Consider the following 20,825-nt stretch of genomic DNA (forward strand, 5'->3'; position numbering starts at 1 on the left):
TAAAAAGAGTATCCACAAAAATTCTGAAAAAGTTAATAAGTATCTGGGTAATATCTCTACTAGATATTAAAACATAAAAAGCTACAGCAATTAAAACAATAAAATCCAGGGGAAGCTATCACATGAACAGACAATTTGATAAATAGAACCATACAGTGAGTCCAGAAAACACATATATTTTTAAGAATTCAGTTCAGTTCAGTTCACTCAGTCATGTCCAACTCTTTGCGACCCCATGAATTGCAGCACACCAGGCCTCCCTGTCCTTCACCAACTCCGGGAGATTACTCAAACTCATGTGCATCAAGTCGGTGATGCCATCCAGCCATCTCATCCTCTGTCGTCCCCTTCTCCTCCTGCCCCCAATCCCTCCCATCAACAGGGTCTTTTCCAATGAGTCAACTCTTCACATGAGGTGGCCAAAGTACTGGAGTTTCAGCTTCAGCATTTAAGAATTAGTGTGGGATAAATATGCATTGTCTATCAGCAGAGAAAAGGCAGGCTATGTGATTAATGGTACTGAGTCAATTGTGTAGCCACCCGGAAAAAAAATAATGTACTCTTTCTTCTTCAGGCCTTATACTAATAACCAGATCAATCAACTATGTTTCAATAAATATAAAACAGCCTGGTAGCTCAGATGGTAGAGAATCTGCCAGCAATGGGGGAAACCCAGGTTTGATTCCTGGGTTGGGAAGATCCCCTGGAGAAGGAAATGGCAACTCACATACATACATAAACATATGTATGTATGACTGAATCATTTAGCTGTACACCTGAAACTAATGCAACATTGTAAAGCAACTATATTTCAATAAAAAGTGAAAAATAAAGTAGGTCAATTCAAAAAAACAGTATTTCAAGAGGCAATTTGAATAGACTGTTAAATAACTTGAACATTTTATTACTAAACTTTCTGAAGTAAAAAATGCTTATGATGTTTATGTGTGTGAAATCTATTTACATAGTGTCATCTGACTAGTTTCTATACTGTGTTGTTATGACAGATGACACCAGCACTAACCTTGAAGTGTCCCAAGATAAGGTTCATGCTGCAAAGCTGCAGCTTAGTAAAGACGACAGTGAGAGATTTACAAATGCTGAGCCAGGCCCATGAGTTCAGCGGCTTTGAAATATGTTCTTTATTTATATGCGTAAAGAAACACACAAATCGAACTTTATTTCCAGAGAAGCACCCATTCACTTTTATGAACAGAGAAAGACGATGTACTGCTACAAAATAAGGCAAGTATTTTGAACTGCTTTTCAGATGGACCACTGGGTAAGTCATCAGAATTTTTTTTGTACATTTTACAGCAAGAACTTTTGATCAAAGTCCTAACCTGTATGTAAAAAAACAAACAAAACCCCCAAAGCTAAGCAGCTCACTGCACAGGCCTGGACTGGGGGATAACTGCACCTTGGTCCAACAAAGCCAGCCAGTAAATGGGCTGCCCACCTCTCTCTGCAATGTGCCCTGACAGAAAGGAGAAATCAAGAAAGTCCCATGGCACTGACATGTACACACTGCTGTATCTAAAATGGATAACCGACCTACTGAATAGCACAGGGAACTCTGCTCAATGTCATGTGGCAGCCTGGGTGGGAGGGGAGTTTGGGGGAGAGTGGATTCATGGATTGGAAATGCTGAGGCGCTCTGCTCTGCACCTGAAACTATCACAACACCGCTAACCAACTGCACTCCAATATGAAACAAAACGCTAAAAACAAAAGCCCCACGGGTGAGCTTCATCTGCTCTCGTGTTCACGTTTTTCAGCCTAGGCTCGCAAAGCATTGGTGAGAATTTCAGTAAAGTTTCAGTGGGCTGGTCCTTCAGGGGTGGAGGATCCACCCACCTTATCCAGGGCCGCCTGAACCTCGGCTTCACTCTCCGTGTCCAGCGCTGAGGTGGCCTCGTCCAGCAGCAGGATCTTGGGGTTGCGAACCAGGGCCCGGGTGATGGCGATTCTCTGCTTCTGCCCACCGCTCAGCTGGACCCCTCTCTCGCCAACCAGGGTGTCAAATTTCTACAACAGAAAGCGTGGTAGCGCTCTTGAAATACTTCAAATAGAAGCTATGGAGTCTAGGGATTCATGGGAGACAACAGGGCGTTTCATTTTGACTAGCGTAATGAGTCACAAATCACAATAAATCATGTCACATTCTGAAAAACTACTAACACAAACTCCGTATAAAATTTCCTGTGAGTCACGGTACCAAGCTACACTCCTTAACCCTCCAAATGGATCATTCAAGGTCCTACCGAGCAAAGTTGGACAACCTGGAACCTCAAACATTATTAGCTTAGGCTTTGAAGAAAGAACTCGCTGGCATGAGTGAAGTTCGAGGGCACCTAAATGAACAGAGGCTGTACCTGTGGTAATCTCATGATAAACTCATAGGCGTTGGCTTCCTTCACAGCTTGCTTTATTTCATCCATGGTGACACTTCCACGGCCGTAACGGATATTTTCAGCAATGGTGGTAGCAAAGAGCACTGGCTCCTGACTCACCATTCCAATTATTTCCCTCAGATACTTTACATTAAATGTCCTAATATCCTGCCCATCGATGATAATCTGAAGAAACAAGACACTTCCATTAAATATTTTAAACCATCTGATGTTGAAAGCATTTGTCACCAAAAAAGCCTTAGCTAATACGTGATTCACGTTGCAGAGCAGAGACCAAGACAACACTGTAAAGGAATTATCCGCCAGTTAAAAAAAAATAACAATAAATCCACTGGATCCATACAAACAGATGAGCTATTTATGATTTTACCACATGGCATGTAAATAAAATGGTGCTAATAAAATTTTTTCTTTTCCTTTTTCTGGCCATGCCACTTGGCTTGCGGGATGCTGGTTCTCAGCAGGGAATCAGATCCAGGCCATGCTGTCACAGTGCTGAGTCCCAACCACTGGAGCACCAGGGAACTCCTGCCAATAAAGTTTCTTCACTGGCACTCACATAATATTAGTCAGCACCAGTGGTTTGTGTCTTTATTCTTTTAAGAGACACTAATGGGATTATCAGCTATTTCTGCTTGCTGTGTTTACAAAGATGCTATATTTTGAATGCTTTAATCTTTTATTTAAATTATTACCATTCAATTTATACACTGGAATCTATTATTTTAATTGGGGTGTTTTCAACATTGGTGAAACCATCTTTTAAATAATCTTTATCAGAACTTTACATATTATTTTTAGAATATAGCTCAATAAAATCTGTTTGCTGACAAGACAAAAAAAAAAAAAACCTTAGCTAATATTTAACTTATTTCCGTGGCTAAAAATGGGAATTGGAAATAAAGAGCAATGTGCAAGGCTAAAAATAAAGTCTATTCTTTCTTTTGATTTTATTATCTTATGTATACTGCTTTTCATGGATGGAATATTCTCCATAAATGATTATATATTGAGTTATGTATTTTGGCATAACGACGATTTTTGCTTACTATTATTAAATCTGAATTAAAATGTCCATTTACCTACCTAGTCTACATATCACTTTGATGACATTATGATGTTTTACTCTACATAATATATCAATACCATAATGTACTTCTGCATTTCCCACCTGCTGATTATTTGGCTTCGTGCAAAGAACACTGAAGGACAATCATAGTAAAAGGACAGAATGACCAGACTGAAGAGCATGTTTCATTTTTTCTTCTCCAATAATAATTGCTTAACTCACAATGACTGCCACATGTTGGGTATTTATTATTTGCTGAATAAAGGTTGAACAAACTCTCTAAAAAGATTTTTAATAATTTACAGTGTCAGCAGGAATATATAAATATATATTTGCTTCACTGTAATTTACTGGCTTTTATCATATTAATTTGTCTAATTAATAAGTATATGGTATAGGTTATATTTAATTCATATGTAAGTGAAATTGAGCATTTCTTGAAACTTTCTTACCAATCTACATTTATTCTCAAGACATATATGCATGGTCATAGCCTCTGATAGATTCACATTAAATTATAAAATAGTAATATAATAGTTTTACCATGTATCATAAATTTTTCATTCCAATTTCTTTCTTTCTTAAACTATAGCTTTACTGATTTTTATTGGAGAGAGATTTAAGGGAAAATTGAATCAATCAACTATACCACTGGGCATTTTTTCCATTATTTCAGCAGTAAGAAAACTGAAATCACAATGTGAACAGTGAATATCTCTGAGTTACAGAATTTATGAAGACTTTTTTTCCTGCTGACGTGTATTTTCTTTTAAAAATGTATTACTCCAATAGTAATTTTTAAAATAAGATGTTTTCTAATGCTTATCCTCAATGTAAGTATTTACTATGCTCTTTTTTAAAAATGAAAAAAATTGTTTATACTTAAACCAACCTAGAGTTTGTTTTAGGAAATGAGAAGGGGCCCATGTTCCTACTTGGTGTATCAGATTTTTCAAAGAAATTTTGTTAATTTTATTAAAGAAAGTAAATGATTCGAGTATCCTAGAATCTCTGTCCTATGTTAATGCTTTTTTGTGGTTTTTTTTGTTTGTTTTTCTGTGTAACTTGTAAACTTCTGTTTTCATAATTATAATACATTTCAATGTCAGGTAAACTCAATGTTTGCAAGTCAGTACAACTGAAGAAATTTGAATATTTAATGTGGGCCCCTATTTATTAATGTTAAATTTACTGATTTTGATAATTGTTTTGTGATTAAGAGAATGTTGTCTTCTCAGAAAATACATTCTGCTTTGCTATACGCCTGAAACGAACACAACATTGTAAAACAACCTATAATCCAATAACATTAAAAAAAATAAAATTATATTCTAATGTATGTAAGTGTCAAGGGGCGATAATATCTTTAACTTACTCTCAAAGGTTCAGAAAAAAACCGGTATGTATGTTTGTGTTGTATTTTATACATACACACAAACATGTAGTAAGAAAGAGATGATAATAATGCAAGTAGGTCAAAATAAAAACAATTAATAAATCTGGGTGAAAAGTATAGGTGAGTTCCTTACTTGCAACTTTTCTGTAAGTTGGAATTTATAACAAAAATTTTAAAAGATCAAAAAACTATACCATTGGCCATTACTGTTTCTCATGTCCTCAGTTTCTTGGAGACTGTTCCACTTTCTCTTTCAGATATTCCAACACTGAAGAAAACTCAACTGTCTTTGATGAATTTAATTACTGTCCTAAGATTCCTTGTGACCCTGAACACAAGCTTATTGACAATTACTAATGTGGAACATTTTTAACCAAACTCAGTAAGTCATTGAAAATAATCCTCTCAGTGATTTGGATGACTATTTTCCAGTGACATAATGGATTATGAAAAGCTTGTTGGAACAGAGGAGAGCATTTTCTAGCTTCTTTGAGTTTTATCATCTTGACTACTTTTGTCAAAACAGCCCAAGGGTTTGAAGGTCTTATCCAGATGCACTGCAATTCCATAGCCCCCTCCCCTATTTTTTTAAAACCAAAATTGGATTCACATGCAAATATGTTACCAAAAAAATTTCTAAGGGCTATTTGATACCCAGCTTCCCATTCTGAAGAGCGGGGCTCTTCCCACTTACCCTCCCCACGTCAGGGTCATACAGCCTCTGTACCAGCTGGACTACTGTGCTCTTCCCACAGCCGCTGTTCCCAACCAGGGCCACCGTCTGCCCGCTCTCTACCCTCAGGTTGAGGCCCTTCAAGATCTTTAAGGGAAAGAGAGAAAAAGAGTACACTTCACATCAAAAGCCTGAAGGAGAAGTAATCTGACTCAATTTTACATTTGGGAAAATAGTATTAATTAAGGGACTATATAACCCCCAAAGGAAAAGGCACATACATATCAAAATAATAGACTGTGGATTCCTGAAGATGATTAAACAATCAATCTAAATTAGGAATCCCTATAAATATAATACCTTGACATCCGGCCGAGCAGGATAAGAGAAATGAACATCTTTGAACTCCAAATTCCCTTTGATGTTGTCTGGTTTGTGTCCTCTCTCTGAAAAATTGTCAATTTTAGGGTCCTAAACAAAACAAAATTCAACGGCTATTCCATCATAGCATTTTTAAGGAATATGCTTCAGCAATTCCAAAAACAGGACCCAGAGAAGCATAATTCCCTTCACGTGAGTCAGAACCCAAGTTGAAGACTGTGTGTGTGTGTGTTTGTGTGTGTGTGTGTTTGTGACGTGAGTCAGAACCCAAGTTGAAGACTGTGTGTGTGTTTGTGTGTGTGTGTGTGTGTGTGTGTGTGTGACGTGAGTCAGAACCCAAGTTGAAGACTGTGTGTGTGTGTGTGTGTGACGTGAGTCAGAACCCAAGTTGAAGACTGTGTGTGTGTGTGTGTGTGTGTGTGTGTGTTTATGTGTTTAAGGAAGTATTCCTTCTCTGAAAATAGGTTTTTCTTAAAAAGTACATAAGGGATATATTTTTTTCATTTCATATGATATTTCACTTTAAGTTTCTGGCATATCCTCATAAATTTTCTAAATGTACATTCCTACAACTGTAATTACAAAATATACTATAATTTATATATCCAGGTATTTCAGCATTTAGTGAAAATTAGCTTACTCCTAAACAATAAGTGTGATGGACTGGACTGAGAAGACTGAACAATTGGTTAGGGACAAGTTAGTTTGGAATGATGTAAATTTTCAATATATGCAGAAGCTGAACAATTTCCTCATGACTTAGACTGATGAAACAGGAATTGCTTGGACTAGACAATTACATTTCAGTTAGCTAGTTAGTATTTTCTCTGTGTAAATGCAGAGAACACTTTTACTGTGTCAAAATGATTTTCTTTATTTCACTTCAGTCAGGATAACTTATGCAATACAATTGATTCAAAATTATATCATATATACAGTGATCATTTTTTCTCTTTTGAGAGAAAGGGCAACCCACAGCAAAACATACTATCAATTTTGGTCCCACCAATCATTTTTCCATCCACTCATCCTGTCTACAAAGCATAATATTCTCAGTCTGGCTACAAAATGAAAGACCAAAGGAGAAAAACTAGGAAGACAAACATCTTTGCTTTGAACTCTAACAATGACACATTAGTTCAGATGCACTTTCCCAAATGAGATCAGTGCTATTTGATTAAAGATAAGCATTCAGAAATATTTTTTCTTTAAAATAAAATTTATTGGAGAGAGAACTCTTTTTTTTTTTTTTTAAAAATCTGTTCTTGTTTATAAAAGTTCTTAGCATATTCTGCCTTTTATTCCCCAATTGGCTAACTCAAACTTAAATTTATTAAATCCTAACTTGAGGCAGGGACGGTAATAAGCACGTCTAACCTCATTTATTCCTCACTTGAAATCCCATTTCCATTAATTATTATTATTTTGTATTGATTCTTTAATTTGGAACCATTGTGAATGCTACAAATAGTCAAGTCTAGGCTTAACCAGAAAAAGTTTCCTCATCATTTAGAGCTGGTTTAGATTACTGATCTTGGGATCCTGTGAGTTCTCAGACTCAGAATATAATGCAAATAATTAACCTTGAAAAAGAGGTATTTTTTCAAACTTTCACAAATATCCAAAAGAGGCATTTGGTTTAATTCATTAATAAGCAGAGGTTTTCATGTCACTTAATTTTTACAGGACATTTAGCATAAGACCAGATTTTTTTTTTTTTTTAGGCCAGATTTAATTATCCAGGCCTCAAACAAATTTTTAGCATTAATAATAATAAATGACTCACATTATCAATAATAGCAAAGATCGCATATGCTGCTCCTCTTGCATTGGCAAAAGCATCAATACAAGGAGCCACCTGTCCAATGCTAAAGGCTCCGATCAGGATTGAGAAAAAGACCTGAGCAAAAGAGCACAAGGAAAAGTTACCTGTCCCATCCCAGTGTCCACTGTCACCTCAAACATAATGTTCGGAACACAGGCTACCCGAAGGATCAAGATTAGGTCTATCCCTTGAAAACTTTCTTCAGCACAAGAGCAAAATTTACAAGGTCACTACAGAATTTTGTTGCACAAATGCGTTTCTTCAACCTCAAAAATATTGTTTCATCTATCTTGTCAAACTATTGGTTGTTCTTCTCCTGGGCTTAGACAAAATCAGAAGGATTTTTCAAACCTGTTGCCTTGATTCTGAAGCCATTGCCACCAGAGGAAAACATTTTCCGTCAGTATTATTCATTACTAAATTATTTTCTCTAGCTATGCATGGAATGACACAGAATGTTCAAGATGAACCAAGGTAGATTTTGGCCCCATATAACTTTCCTTAAAAAGTGCCATGTTATTTATATATATATATACACACACACACACACATACATTTTAATAAGATTTTTAACATAAAAACTAACAGTTCACGCATTATAAATCACATCTGTGTGCATTAGTTAATAATTCCTTTACACAATTAGTCTGTACTACAGCACACAAACTTAACACATTTCCCTTTTTTTTTCAACGAAAACAAATTGATATAGAAAAGTCAAGACTGTAGTTTCAGAAATCTAGGTTATTAGCATACATTAACTGAGAAAAACACAAACGAAGAGAAATGACTCCTTTCTCTCTGGGCATGGTGAAGCATCTACTTATAGTTTGGCTTTTCTCAGAAGATGACAAAAAACAATAACACTTAACATACCAGAACTCAAACATCTATCTACTATCTGCAATACACAGAAAGACCAGCAAGAGAGCAAAACAATGTCCCTACCAGAAGCAGTGCCATAAAGTTGACACACTCGAGACCTTGGTCTTTATGAAGACGGCATCACTGGGCTCCCTGTATCATGGGATCACTCTGCCCTCCTATTTGGGAGATGTCACTGTCTACACCCAACAAACGGGGAGACCAGGCCAGAGAGGATGAATGCCAGAGTCAAGGCTCAATCTCCCTGCTTTGTAAAATTTAGCAAATTAGGAAGTAAAGAGAGGTGGAGTGCTTCCAAGCTGACAAGGAGAGGGGACCAACCAACATGAGAAGAAACAGACTCGGCAGTGATGAAACCTCATCGAGCCAAACAGCCCTCAACACTTCGATGGGGCTCTGAAGGTACCACTCTAAAGAACATTCTGAAATGATACATTTTCATAATGCCCCTAAGTCATCATCAAGGGGTCAAACTGTGTTCCATGTCCTCTGTTTAGAAAGACAGGGAAGTGCAGGTTTTAAAACATGGCTAGTTGAATGGTTACATGTTGTCCTGACCATCACTGACATGGAAAGAAGGTCACAATATCTTGCTAGTTTATAAAAAAATTTACAAAAAGATATGCATAATACAATTTAGGTTTCAAGAGAAAAAAACCCATATACAGAAAATAATCTGGAAGATATACACCAAAAGTTATCATTAAGCATATATGGATTTTTAGATCATAAGTAATTCTAATTGTAAGTAATTTCTAATTTTTAAAAGTATTCTAATCTTTTGTATCACTAGTATGTATAATTTTTCTAATCATAACATGAACTTATTTTCATTTTATAGAAGAAAAACAACTAAAATCACTTTTCATCTTGTATTTGGATAGCCTATATGATATAAATTAAATGTTCTTTCATACTATGACCTATGTATAATAATGTTTACTTTTTTTTTTTACTTTCTTATATAATGAAAATCACAGGCACCATGAGGATGGTGCCAACTGATATTTGTTCATTCATAAATTCTTTCCATCTTTCTTTATATGCTCCATATGTTTCTCAGTTGGCCTAACTACATGTTATGCTCTGTGTATTCTAGAAGGCCAGCTCTGCCCACAGGACTGAGCAAAGATTTGCCACAAGTAAAAAGGTTAGAACCAAGTAAAAAGGTTAGAACCATGGATCATCCTTCAAAAAGGAGGAAAATGAAAGAAGAGGTAGACAGATAAACAATATTTTCAGATTTGTCACAAATATTAGGAAAATGACTTACTGTAATTACATTTCCAATGATGTATTCTTTGGCTATAACTAGAGTGGATCCATAGCAGAAGGCCAGTGCATACGATGAATATATTAGCAGGAAGGCAGTGCCCATAGAAATGTTCGCTGAAATAGCTTTTTAAATTCCAATCCTTTTGGCATTTTCTAGATGTTTCTGATACCTACCCGAAAATGAAGGGGGGATATATGATAAGAATCCATAATCTTAGCTATATTCCCCTCCTGGACAGCTAGAGGTTTAAGGGACAAAAACCATCAAACAAGAAACCCAGCTACGTGGGAATTGAACCAATGCAGGGTCAGCCTGGACCAGAACTCATCTGAGCCTTTTCTCTACTGGCCTGGACCCATCTCCCTCAGTCCCCGCCAGTTCCATCAATGTTCCCACAGCTGATCCACAACTGAACGCCCAACCCTGGGAGAACCTCACCATCAACCTTCATGGCCAGCATCACAAGTCAAGGTTAGGGAGGAAGAAGAGAAACCACACCCACCAGGAGTAACACCAAAATGTAAACTGTAAACACTGTTTGGGACTCTTAAAGCAGTTATATTCTCAGGACAGGCTACTTTGTCTTCTCGCTGTCCCACTGGGTGAAAGGGAAAGTGTGAGTCACTCAGTCGTGTCTGACTCTTTGTGATCCCATGGACTGCAGCCCACCAGGCTCCTCTGTCCATGGGATTCTCCAGGCAAGAATACTGGAGTGGGTTGCCATTGAGCTTCCTGACCCAGGGATTGAACCTGGGTCTCCTGCATTGCAGGCGGATTCTTTACCATCTGAGCCACCAGGGAAGCTTGACCCAGTGGGTAAGGGATGGGAATTCTACCAGTTTGCGTACTTATCCTCCAGCCTTTGCTTTTTTGCTTCGCTTTGGTTTCCGTTTTGTTCTGTTTTTGATTAAGCCAGGGTACAGGGTACAAAGAGGTCACTACTTATGGGATACAGTTTCTTACTCAACTTTTTTAGATTTCAGTTTCATCACTTGTAAAATGGAATTGCTCTTTAAAAATTGAAGTATAGTTGATTTACAGTGTTGTGATAGTTTCAGATGTACAAAGGGATGCATCTACACACACACACACACCACATATATATTTTTTCAGATTCTTTTACCTTACAGATTATTACAATATTTTGAGTATAGTTCCCTGTGCTATACAGTAGGTCCTTGTTGCTTACCTATTTTATACAGAGTAGTGAGTGTCTGTTAATCCTGAACTCCTAATTTCCCCTCCCCTCCTTTTCCCTTTGGAAACCATAGGTCTGTTTTCTATGGCTGTGAGTCTGTTTCTGTTTTGAAATAAGTTCATTTGTATCATTTTTTAGGCTCCTTATTGTCATAGGATATTTGTCTTTGTCTGGCTTACTTCATGTAGGATGAGAGGCTCTAGGTCCATGCATATGGCTGCAAATGGCATTACAAAGTGGAGGTAAATATGCCCACCTTGCGAGATGGTGCGAGGTGGACAGACAATGTCAGAAAGTTGTTAGAACAGTGCTGGCACACATTTGGCAAAATCTGATAAATCCTATTCTTACTATTATTGCCATTGTTTTAGAATTTAATCTCTTCCTAAATACCACTCATTCTATTATTACCATAATTTTTAAAATTAAGTAAAATCCATTATTACTGGCTTCTGGGATTTGATACCTTCTAGATATGAAGGTACACATGTCTAGAATGGTTCTGTTAAATAACAATGTTTTTTCATCAATTTCAGTTAAGCCTTTCATTCCATGCTAGATGCAGAGAGTGTAAAAATTTAATTTTGGCTCCTTAAAGTCAGAAAAGAAAAAATCCACTGGATGTACAATGAGACTTTAGGGAAAATATCACATCCATTAGAATGTTTGTAACAAAAACAAACAACATCATATCTTTTTTAGTTTAACCAAATAAGATGCATTTTAAAAAATGCATCCTGCCACCCAAAATTATATCTTTTAACTACTGAAAGCACCTGACCCTCCAGGGCTCTTTCCTCAGTGCTGGGCGATGCACTGACTCAGCAGAGCTTTGTCCCTGGGGGGACAGCTGGCACCCCACGCCCAGGGCTGTGCTGAATTCCAGGGGGCCTGGCTGCAAGGTGCGGGCAGGGAGGTTTACATCAGCCCCCAGTGACATGGGTTCCGGGGACACTGATGGACATGCTGTAATTACCTTTGCTTAGATGGCTCGCCTTTTGCAGCTAATGGAGCGGCACTGATTACACTCACATCCTGAGGTGTGTGGGCTATTGTGTGCAGGAAACAGCAGTGAGAGAAAAAGGAAGCGGCTAGAGAACCAGGCACAGGTTGGCTGTCAAGAGGACTTAAGGAATAGAAAAACAGAAAACGAAAAAAGAGGGGAGTGGGGACCTTTGCTTTCAAGGTTAGAGAATTTCCTGAGAATTTCTCTTTCATAGAGGTGGGGGTATCAGGAGTCCTGCAGAATGGCAAAAGAACACATTTTACATGGAGTCAAACTTCAGTTATATTAGGGTATGTTATTATGTAAAGAAAACTGGTTGGAGAGTTGAGTAGCCTTTATTAGGGGAAGTATGTTCTGGCCCATACATTTTTGTCTATCAACTCCCCTTAGAGCAGAGGTATTCGACCTGTAATCCCTGGTTAAGGAATTGGACCAGGGAAAAATTTACACTTTTAATTTTGCTAACCCCTAACCAAAATTCAGCATTTCCTTCAATTATCAGTGCAGGCAACAAGCCCCTGCAGTGTTAGCAGTAACTGTGACTGTGTTGCCAATAGAAATCACAGACCATTTCCATATCATGTTCTACTTTGTACAGATATCTTGAAATACATTTTACCCACAGACCTACTTTGAATTACTGTAGGTATTAGACCTATAGTTAGTTCTTGATATTCAATAGGTTAAAAACAGAGGCATGGATTTCAGTTCAGTTCAGTTGCTCAGTCAAGTTCGACCCTTTGTGACCCCATGAATCGCAGCACGCCAGGCCTCCCTGTCCATCACCAATCCCAGAGTCCAACCAAACCCATGTTCACTGAGTTGGCGATGCCATCCAGCCATCTTATCCTCTGTTGTCCCCTTCTCCTCCTGCCCCCAATCCCTCCTAGCATCAGGGTCGTTTCCAATGAGTCAGATCTTCATATCAGGTGGCCAAAGTACTGGAGTTTCAGCTTCAGCATCAGTCCTTCCAATGAATATCCAGGACTGATCTTTAGGATGGACTGGTTGGATCTCTGTGCAATCCAAGGGACTCTCAAGAGTCTTCTCCAACACCATAGTTCAAAAGCATCAATTCTTTGACACTCAGCTTTCTTCACAGTCCAACTCTCACATTCATACATGACCACTGGAAAAACCATAGCCTTGACTAGACGGACCTTTGTTGGCAAAGTAATGTCTCTGCTTTTTAATATGCTATCTAGTTTGGTCATAACTTTCCTTCCAAGGAGTAAGTGTCTTTTAGTTTCATGGCTGCAATCACCATCTGCAGTGATTTTAGAGCCCAGAAAAATAAAGTCAGCCACTGTTTCCCCATGTATTTGCCATGAGGTGATGGGACCGGATGCCGTGATCTTAGTTTTCTGAATGTTGAGCTTTAAGTCAACTTTTTCCCTCTCCTCTTTCACTTTCATCAAGAGGCTCTTTAGATCTTCTTCACTTTCTGCCATAAGGGTGGTGTCATCTGCATATCTGAGGTTATTGATATTTCTCCCAGCAATCTTGATTCCTGCTTGTGCTTCCTCCAGTCCAGCGTTTCTCATGATGTACTCTGCATATAAGTTAAATAAGCAGGGTGACATTATACAACCTTGACGTACTCCTTTTCCTATTTGGAACCAGTCTGTTGGTCCATGTCCAGTTCTAACTGTTGCTTCCTGACCTGCATATAGGTTACTCAAGAAGCAAGTCAGGTGGTCTGGTATCCCCAACCCTTTCAGAATCTTCCACAGTTTATTGTGATCCACACAGTCAAAGGCTCTGGCATAGTCAATAAAGGAGAAATAGATGTTTTTCTGGAACTCTCTTGCTTCTTCGATGATCTAGTGGATGTTGGCAATTTGATCTCTGGTTCTTCTGCCTATTCTAAAACCAATGTGATCATATGGAAGTTCATGGTTCATGTATTGCTGAAGCCTCGCTTGGAGAATTTTGAGCATTAATTTACTAGCGTGTGAGATGAGTGCAATTGTGAGGTAGTTTGAGCATTCTTTGGCATTGCCTTTCTTTGGGATTGGAATGAAAACTGACCTTTTTCAGTCCTGTGGCCACTGCTGAGTTTTCCACATTTGCTGGCATATTGAGTGCAGCACTTTCACAGCATCATCTTTCAGGATTTGAAATAACTCAACTGAAATTCCATCACCTCCACTAGTTTTTTTCATAGTGACGCTTCCTAAGGCCCACTTGACTTCACATTCCAGGATGTCTGGCTCTAGGTGAGTGATCACACCATTATATGAGTCGTGAAGATCTTTTTTGTACAGTTCTGTGTATTCTTGCCACTTCTTCTTAATATCTTCTGCTTCTGTTAGGTTCCTCCCATTTCTGTCCTTTACTGAGCCCATCTTTGCATGAAATGTTCCCTTGCTATCTCTCATTTTATTGAAGAGATCTCTAGTCTTTCCCCATTCTATTGTTTTCCTCTATTTCTTTGCATTGATTGCTGAGGAAGGCTTTCTTATCTCTCCTTGCTATTCTTTGGAACTCTGCAATCAAATTGGTATATCTTTCCTTTTCTCCTTTGCTTTTCGCTTCCCTTCTTTTCACAGCTATTTGTAAGGCCTCCTCAGACAGCCATTTTGCTTTTTTGCATTTCTTTTTCTTGGGGATGGTCTTGATTCTTGTTCTCCTGTACAATGTCATGAACCTCCGTCCATAGTTCATCAGGTACTTTATCAGATTTAGAGCCTTAAATCTCTATCTCACTTCCACTGTATAGTCATAAGGGATTTGATTTAGGTCATACATGAATGGTTTAGTGGTTTTCCCTACTTTCTTCAATTTCAGTCTGAATTTGGCAATAAGGAGTTCATGATTTGAACCACAGTCAGCACCTGGTCTTGTTTTTGCTGACTATATAGAGCTTCTCCAACTTTGGCTGCAAAGAATACATAGGGTACACAACCACAAATTAGGAAACCCTAACACAGCCTTAAATAAGAATTTTAAAAATAAGAACAAAGGAAAAAAACAAAGGAAAAGAAAATTCACACAAGATATGCAGGAAGAAGGAAGAACTCAACTACAGTAGAGAGTTCACACTTTAAGGCCAGAAACTAACTAAAGGGGAAGAAGGCTATCTTGAACTTGAAATCAGCTGGGATACTGAGAAAATCCAGTGGAAATATCTGCAAGATAAACAACAATAGTAACTAAGGATCCAATTTCAGTGGACCTTCTGTCAAAGATCATGTATTAATATTATGCTTAGAGGTAATTGGCCCACATTGGCAGATAGGGAAGATGGATAAGTTCAAAAGCAAGTAAAATAGGTACCTGTTGATATGAAGTTAATTTTCTCAGAAAGCTAATTCTAGCCTGACATCTAAATAAGCTGATGTACAGAAATCCTATGTCCCCAAATTTCTGCATATTATACTTTTTATTTTTGGCTGCACTGGTGGGCCTGCAGGATCTTCATTCTCTGACCAGGGATCAAACCCACGCCCTCTGCAGTGAAAAAGAGTGGTAACCGTTGGACTGCCAGGGAAGATCCCATGTATACTGTAGAAAGAATAGCTGCAAATATGGCTGAGATGTAAAGATTATAGTCACAATCTTCAATTCAAATATTCTATTTCATTGACAGGCTATGAATAGGCCCTGGAGAATGAGCTCAACTAGTCACAGACTAAGCAAAGAAAGGAAATGTCTACATCTTACAGGCCTCACGTTAGGGTGACTAATGGACATCTCTGTGGCAGCAAGTTTCTACAATGCGAATCTCAGTTGTACAGTGATATGAAGACACAGGCAATCCTGATTCAACCAATCAATTTAGAGAATGTCTCTGGACTGAATCGTTCATTGCACCACAGGACATCCTGTCTTCCACTATTTAAAATGTTCACATAACCCTTAAAGTGTAAGCAGAATGAATCTGGTTTCTTAAATAGAAGTCAAAAATGAAGATCTTAGTTTTGGTCCCTAGCCTATTGAGTTACACACTGTTTAAAATGTAAGCTTGGTGCTCAGGTTCTGACACGTGTCCCCAAGTTTCAAGGCTGGCCAAGAGTGCTATACACGCTAGCAGTCACTGCGAGCTGCAGATCAAAGGCCCAGGAACCCTGCCACCTGAGGCATCTGCTCAACCCTTCAATCCTGACACTTGCCAGATGTGATTCACTGAGTACATTAAGTACTTTGCTCTGCACTACAGTGAATAAAGACAGGTGTAACCTCTGCCTGCAGACTTTTCCAGACAAGTAGTGGATCTTTTTCCCCCACAAGTATTAATAAATGGAGGCTTCTATGGTGGTTCAGATGGTAAAGAGTCTGCCTGCAATGAGGGAGACCTGAGTTCGATCCCAGGGATGGGAAAATCCCCTGGAGAAGGAAACGGCAACACACTCCAGTATCCTTGCCTGGGGATGGACTCTGTTTGAGGCCTGAGCAAAACAAAGATATAAAAACAGGATTTAGAACGCGATTGTTCTGTGGTGTTTTGATACTCAATACCAGTTTTTCACAGAATAAATATTAACCTGTCTCTGCTGGGCAGAATCTTGCTGTGTAGGGCCTACTCCCAAGGCTTACTAAGAGAGCTGGTCAGCTGGAGTTTGGGATTCTTTGGTCCACCCAGGTCAAGAGTGCTACATTTCTAGTGTTTCTTACCTTCACAATTACCTTTTGTATTTTGGTATATGCTAGTTATAGAAATATATTCTCCCCTATGTTGAAGGGGTTTAGAATACACTTGTCCTGTTAATCTCTCCTGCTTTGAACTTGACAATAAGCAAATAAGGTTCCTGTATCACCGGGGCACCTTCTATTAATATAATCCCTTATGACTATACAGTGGAAGTGACACATAGATTCAAGGGATTAGATCTAATAGACAGTGCCCGAAGAACTATGGATGGAGGTTCCTGGCACTGTACAGGAGGTGGTGACAAAAACCATCCCCAAGAAGAAGAAATGCAACGAGGCAAAATGGTCATCTGAGGAGGCCTCATAAACAGCTCAGAAAAGAAGAGAAGCTAAAGGCAAAGGATAAAGGGAAAGATACACCCATCTGAATGCAGACTTCCAAAGAATAGCAAGGAGAGATAAGAAAGCCTCCCTAAGTGAACACTGCAAAGAACCAGAGGAAAACAACAGAATGGGAAAAACTAGAGATCTCTTCAGGAAAATTAGAAATACCAAGGGAACATTTCATTCAAAGATGGGCACAATAAAGGACAGAAATGGTATGGACCTAGCAGAAGATATTAAGAAGTGGCAAGAATGCACAGAAGAAATATACAAAAAAGATCTTCATGACCCAGGTAACCACGATGGTATGATCACTCACCTAGAAGCAGACACCTTGGAATGTGAAGACAAGTGGGCCTTAGGAAGTATTACTACAAACAAAGCTAGTGGAGGTGATGGAATTCCAGCTGAAATATTTCAAAACCAAAAGGATGATGCTGTGAAAGTGCTGTACTCTATACAGAAGCAAATTTGGAAAACTCAGCAGTGGCTACAGGACTGGAAAAGATCAGTTTTCATTCCAATCCCAAAGAAGGGCAATGCCAAAGAATGTTCAAACTACCATACAGTTGTGCTCATTTCACATGTTAGCAAGATAATGCTCAAATCTTTCAAGCTAGGCTACAACATTACATGAACTGAGAACTTTCAAATGTACACATTGGATTTAGAAAAGGCAGATGAACCAGAGATCAAATTGCCAACATCCACGGAATCACAGAAAAAGCAAGAGAATTACAGAAAAACATCTGCTTCATTGACTATGCTAAAGCCTTTGACTGTGTGGATCACAACAACTGTGGAAAATTCTTAAAGAGATGGGAATACCAGACAACCTGATCTGACTCTTGAAAAACCTGTATCCAGGAAGAAGAAACTGCTAGAACCAGACATGGAACAACAGGCTGGTTCCAAATTGGGAAAGGAGTACTTCAAGCCTGTATATTGTACCCTGCTTGTTTAACTTATATGCAGAGTACATTATGTGAAATGCCAGGCTAGATGAATCAAGGGCTAGAATCAAGACTGCCAGGGGAAATATCAATAACTTCAGATATGTAGATGACACCACCCTAATGGCAGAAAGCGAAGAGGAACTAAAGAGTCTCTTGATGCAGGTGAAAGAGGAGAGCGAAAAAGCTGGCTTAAAACTCGACATTTTCAAAAAACTAATCTCATGGCATCTATCCCATCACTTCATGGCAAATAGATGGGGAAACAATGGAAACAGTGACAGACTTTATTTTCTTGGGCTCCTGAATCACTGTGGACAGTCACTACAGCCATGAAATTAAAGACATTCGCTCCTTGAAAGAAAAGCTACGACAAACCTAGGCAGTGTTTTAAAAAGCAGACACATCACTTTGTCAGCAAAGGTCTGTATAATTAAAGCTATGGCTTTTCCAATAGTCATGTATGGATGTGAGAGTTCAACCATAAAGAAGGATGAGCGCTTAAGAATTAATGTTTTTGAAACTTGATGCTAGAGAAGACTCTTGAGAGTCCCTTCAACAGCAAGGAGATCAAACCAATCACTCCAAAAGGAAATCAAGCCTGGAAGAACTGATGCTGAAGCTCCAATATTTTGGCCATATGATGTGGAGAGCCAGCTTACTGGAAAAGACCCTGATGCTGGGAAAAACTGAGGGCAGGAGAATAAGGGGGCAACAAAGAATGAAATGGGTGGATGGAATCATTGATTCAATGGACATGAGTCTGAGCAAACTCTGGGAGGTAGTGAAGGACAGGAATGCCTGGCGTGCTGCAGTCCATGGGGTCACAAATAGCCGGACATGACTGAGCGACTGAACAAGTCTTTTCATCTTAACCTACAGAAGCCAAGATACAAACTCAGTTAAGATGCAAAAGAGAATTCAAATGGCACATTTTTAAAACCTATATTCAGATAATTAAGAAGTAAGTAAATGAATAAATTTAACAGTTCAAGAAAATGGAGGCCAAAGGACTACTAAGATAACAATTGTGACAAAAATGAAATCTGCTAAAGTAAAAAAGAAACAAAAAAGATTTAAACATCTATGAGAAAAAAAATTTAGAAAAAAATTAGTCATAGTTGATTTAGAAATGAAGACATTTATTGACTTAAATGTATTCCCTATTGGCTCAGACAGTAAAGAGTTTGCCTGCAATACAGGAGACCTGGGTTTGATCCCTGAGTCGGGAAGATCCCTAGAGAAGGGAATGGCAACCAACTCCAGTATTCTTGCCTGGAAAATCCCATCGATGGAGGAGCCTGGTGGGCTCCAATCCATGGAATTGCAAAGAGTCAGAATGACTAACACACTAACTTAAAAATATTACACATTCCTTAAACAAGATAAATACATTTTTGTTAATATTGACGTTATCAGAAAAATCTTTTAAGTCCTAGGAAGCTACCAAGCTTGTGAATACACTCTACGTTTTCCCAAATTCTAATTTTTACCTGAAAGCTTTAATTTTAATGTTGGCATCAATATTGTCAAGCTGTTTTTCTTGTCGCAACAGACTTACTTCATTCTTCTTTATCTAAGGACTGTCTACAAGAGCCTAAGTCAAAAAAGCTATAATTTGAATGTTTTTCTTTCAAGTAAAAATACTATTACACAACAAAAGCATCTAGTTCAGGTAACAATTCAAATGACTGCATGAGTACTTTTGCTTGAGATGACCACCATAGTTCAGTATGCTGCAGAAAGGCTTTATGCATGCTTCCCATTGTGTCACTCAAAATATTAAAAAGAAAGGCTTTCAAAGGTTGAGATTTAATTAAATTAATAATTTTTACCATTATAGTCATTAAGTGAAACTGGCTTTTTTTTTTTAAGACTGAGTGCAAGACAAGGAAAAACTCAATGACTACTAGAATAGTTTGATGCCACTGTTTTAATTTATGCCAAGAAAGTGAAGTCACTCAGTTGTGTCTGACCCTTTGCAGCCCCATGGACTGCAGTCTACCAGGCTTCTCTGTCCATGGGATTTTCCAGGCAAGGGTACTGGAGTAGGTTGCCATTTCCTTCTCTAAATTAATGCCAAGGCATCAGCAATTTTACCTACCACTGCTTCTGCATCAGTAATGTGACTATCAACCCGGTGCAACAGGAAAATCACATTCTGGAATTATGTGAACACAGTCTGACATGTGAACTGCCAGTGCAGGACAGGAAGAGCTGCTGAAACTTCACAGATTGGGAAATGTTTCACCATGCTTCTCAAAAAAGAAACTCACTGTGACTAGTTTCATGCTTTCTTGCTACTTATAAGGCTACATTGAAGATTTAAGAGCACTCTAACTAATAAAAAAATTAAGCCTCTAAAAGATACTAAATTTGATCAAGTGTTTAATTTCAACAAAGAAAAGAAATATTGTATACAGCAAGGAGCTTGAATTCTCTACGTGGGTCAAAATGCTTAGGCTGAGAGCACACACATAGCCTACACATTACTACTGATGTCTTACCTTAGCTCTGGAGGAACTGACATGCTCCATATTTTCAATGCTGCAGATACAGTTCTGTGAAACTTTCCGGCAAGCCACTCTGATATAGTCGCAGAAGCTACGAGGACTTCCATAACCAAACCAGGTTACTTGACCCTCAGGAGACAAATTGTAACACAAAATAAAAAGAAAACCAGACTAGTAACTCAAAATGCAAGAACAACAAAATAAAGGGCAGTAGAGTCTGAGATTGTGGAAAGGACACTGATCTTGGGGTCAAAAAGCC

The 20,825-nt window shown here is 38.4% G+C and overlaps 1 protein-coding gene across 10 annotated transcripts in view; it reads right to left on the reverse strand.

The window, feature by feature from the left end:
• Window positions 1-20,825, reverse strand: part of LOC136171023 (phosphatidylcholine translocator ABCB4-like) — a 93,379-nt gene that overhangs the window by 32,235 nt on the left and 40,319 nt on the right. For 8 of the 10 annotated variants that reach the window (XR_010663736.1, XR_010663737.1, XR_010663738.1 and 5 more), the window contains 7 exons: window positions 20,561-20,695; window positions 9,917-10,088; window positions 7,720-7,833; window positions 5,913-6,023; window positions 5,574-5,699; window positions 2,376-2,579; window positions 1,858-2,028 (listed from right to left, as the gene is read on the reverse strand). Coding sequence is in view for 7 of the 10 variants with exons in the window: in XM_065939727.1 (XP_065795799.1) it covers window positions 1,858-2,028; window positions 2,376-2,579; window positions 5,574-5,699; window positions 5,913-6,023; window positions 7,720-7,833; window positions 9,917-10,021 (831 nt within the window). In the remaining 3 variants the exon portion in view is untranslated. The remainder of the gene's footprint in view (window positions 1-1,857; window positions 2,029-2,375; window positions 2,580-5,573; window positions 5,700-5,912; window positions 6,024-7,719; window positions 7,834-9,916; window positions 10,089-20,560; window positions 20,696-20,825) is intronic. The other 2 variants (XM_065939728.1, XM_065939731.1) reach the window with 2 other exon arrangements.

The sequence above is a fragment of the Muntiacus reevesi genome, chromosome 6 (genome assembly GCF_963930625.1).
Source record: "Muntiacus reevesi chromosome 6, mMunRee1.1, whole genome shotgun sequence".
NCBI lineage: Eukaryota > Metazoa > Chordata > Mammalia > Artiodactyla > Cervidae > Muntiacus > Muntiacus reevesi.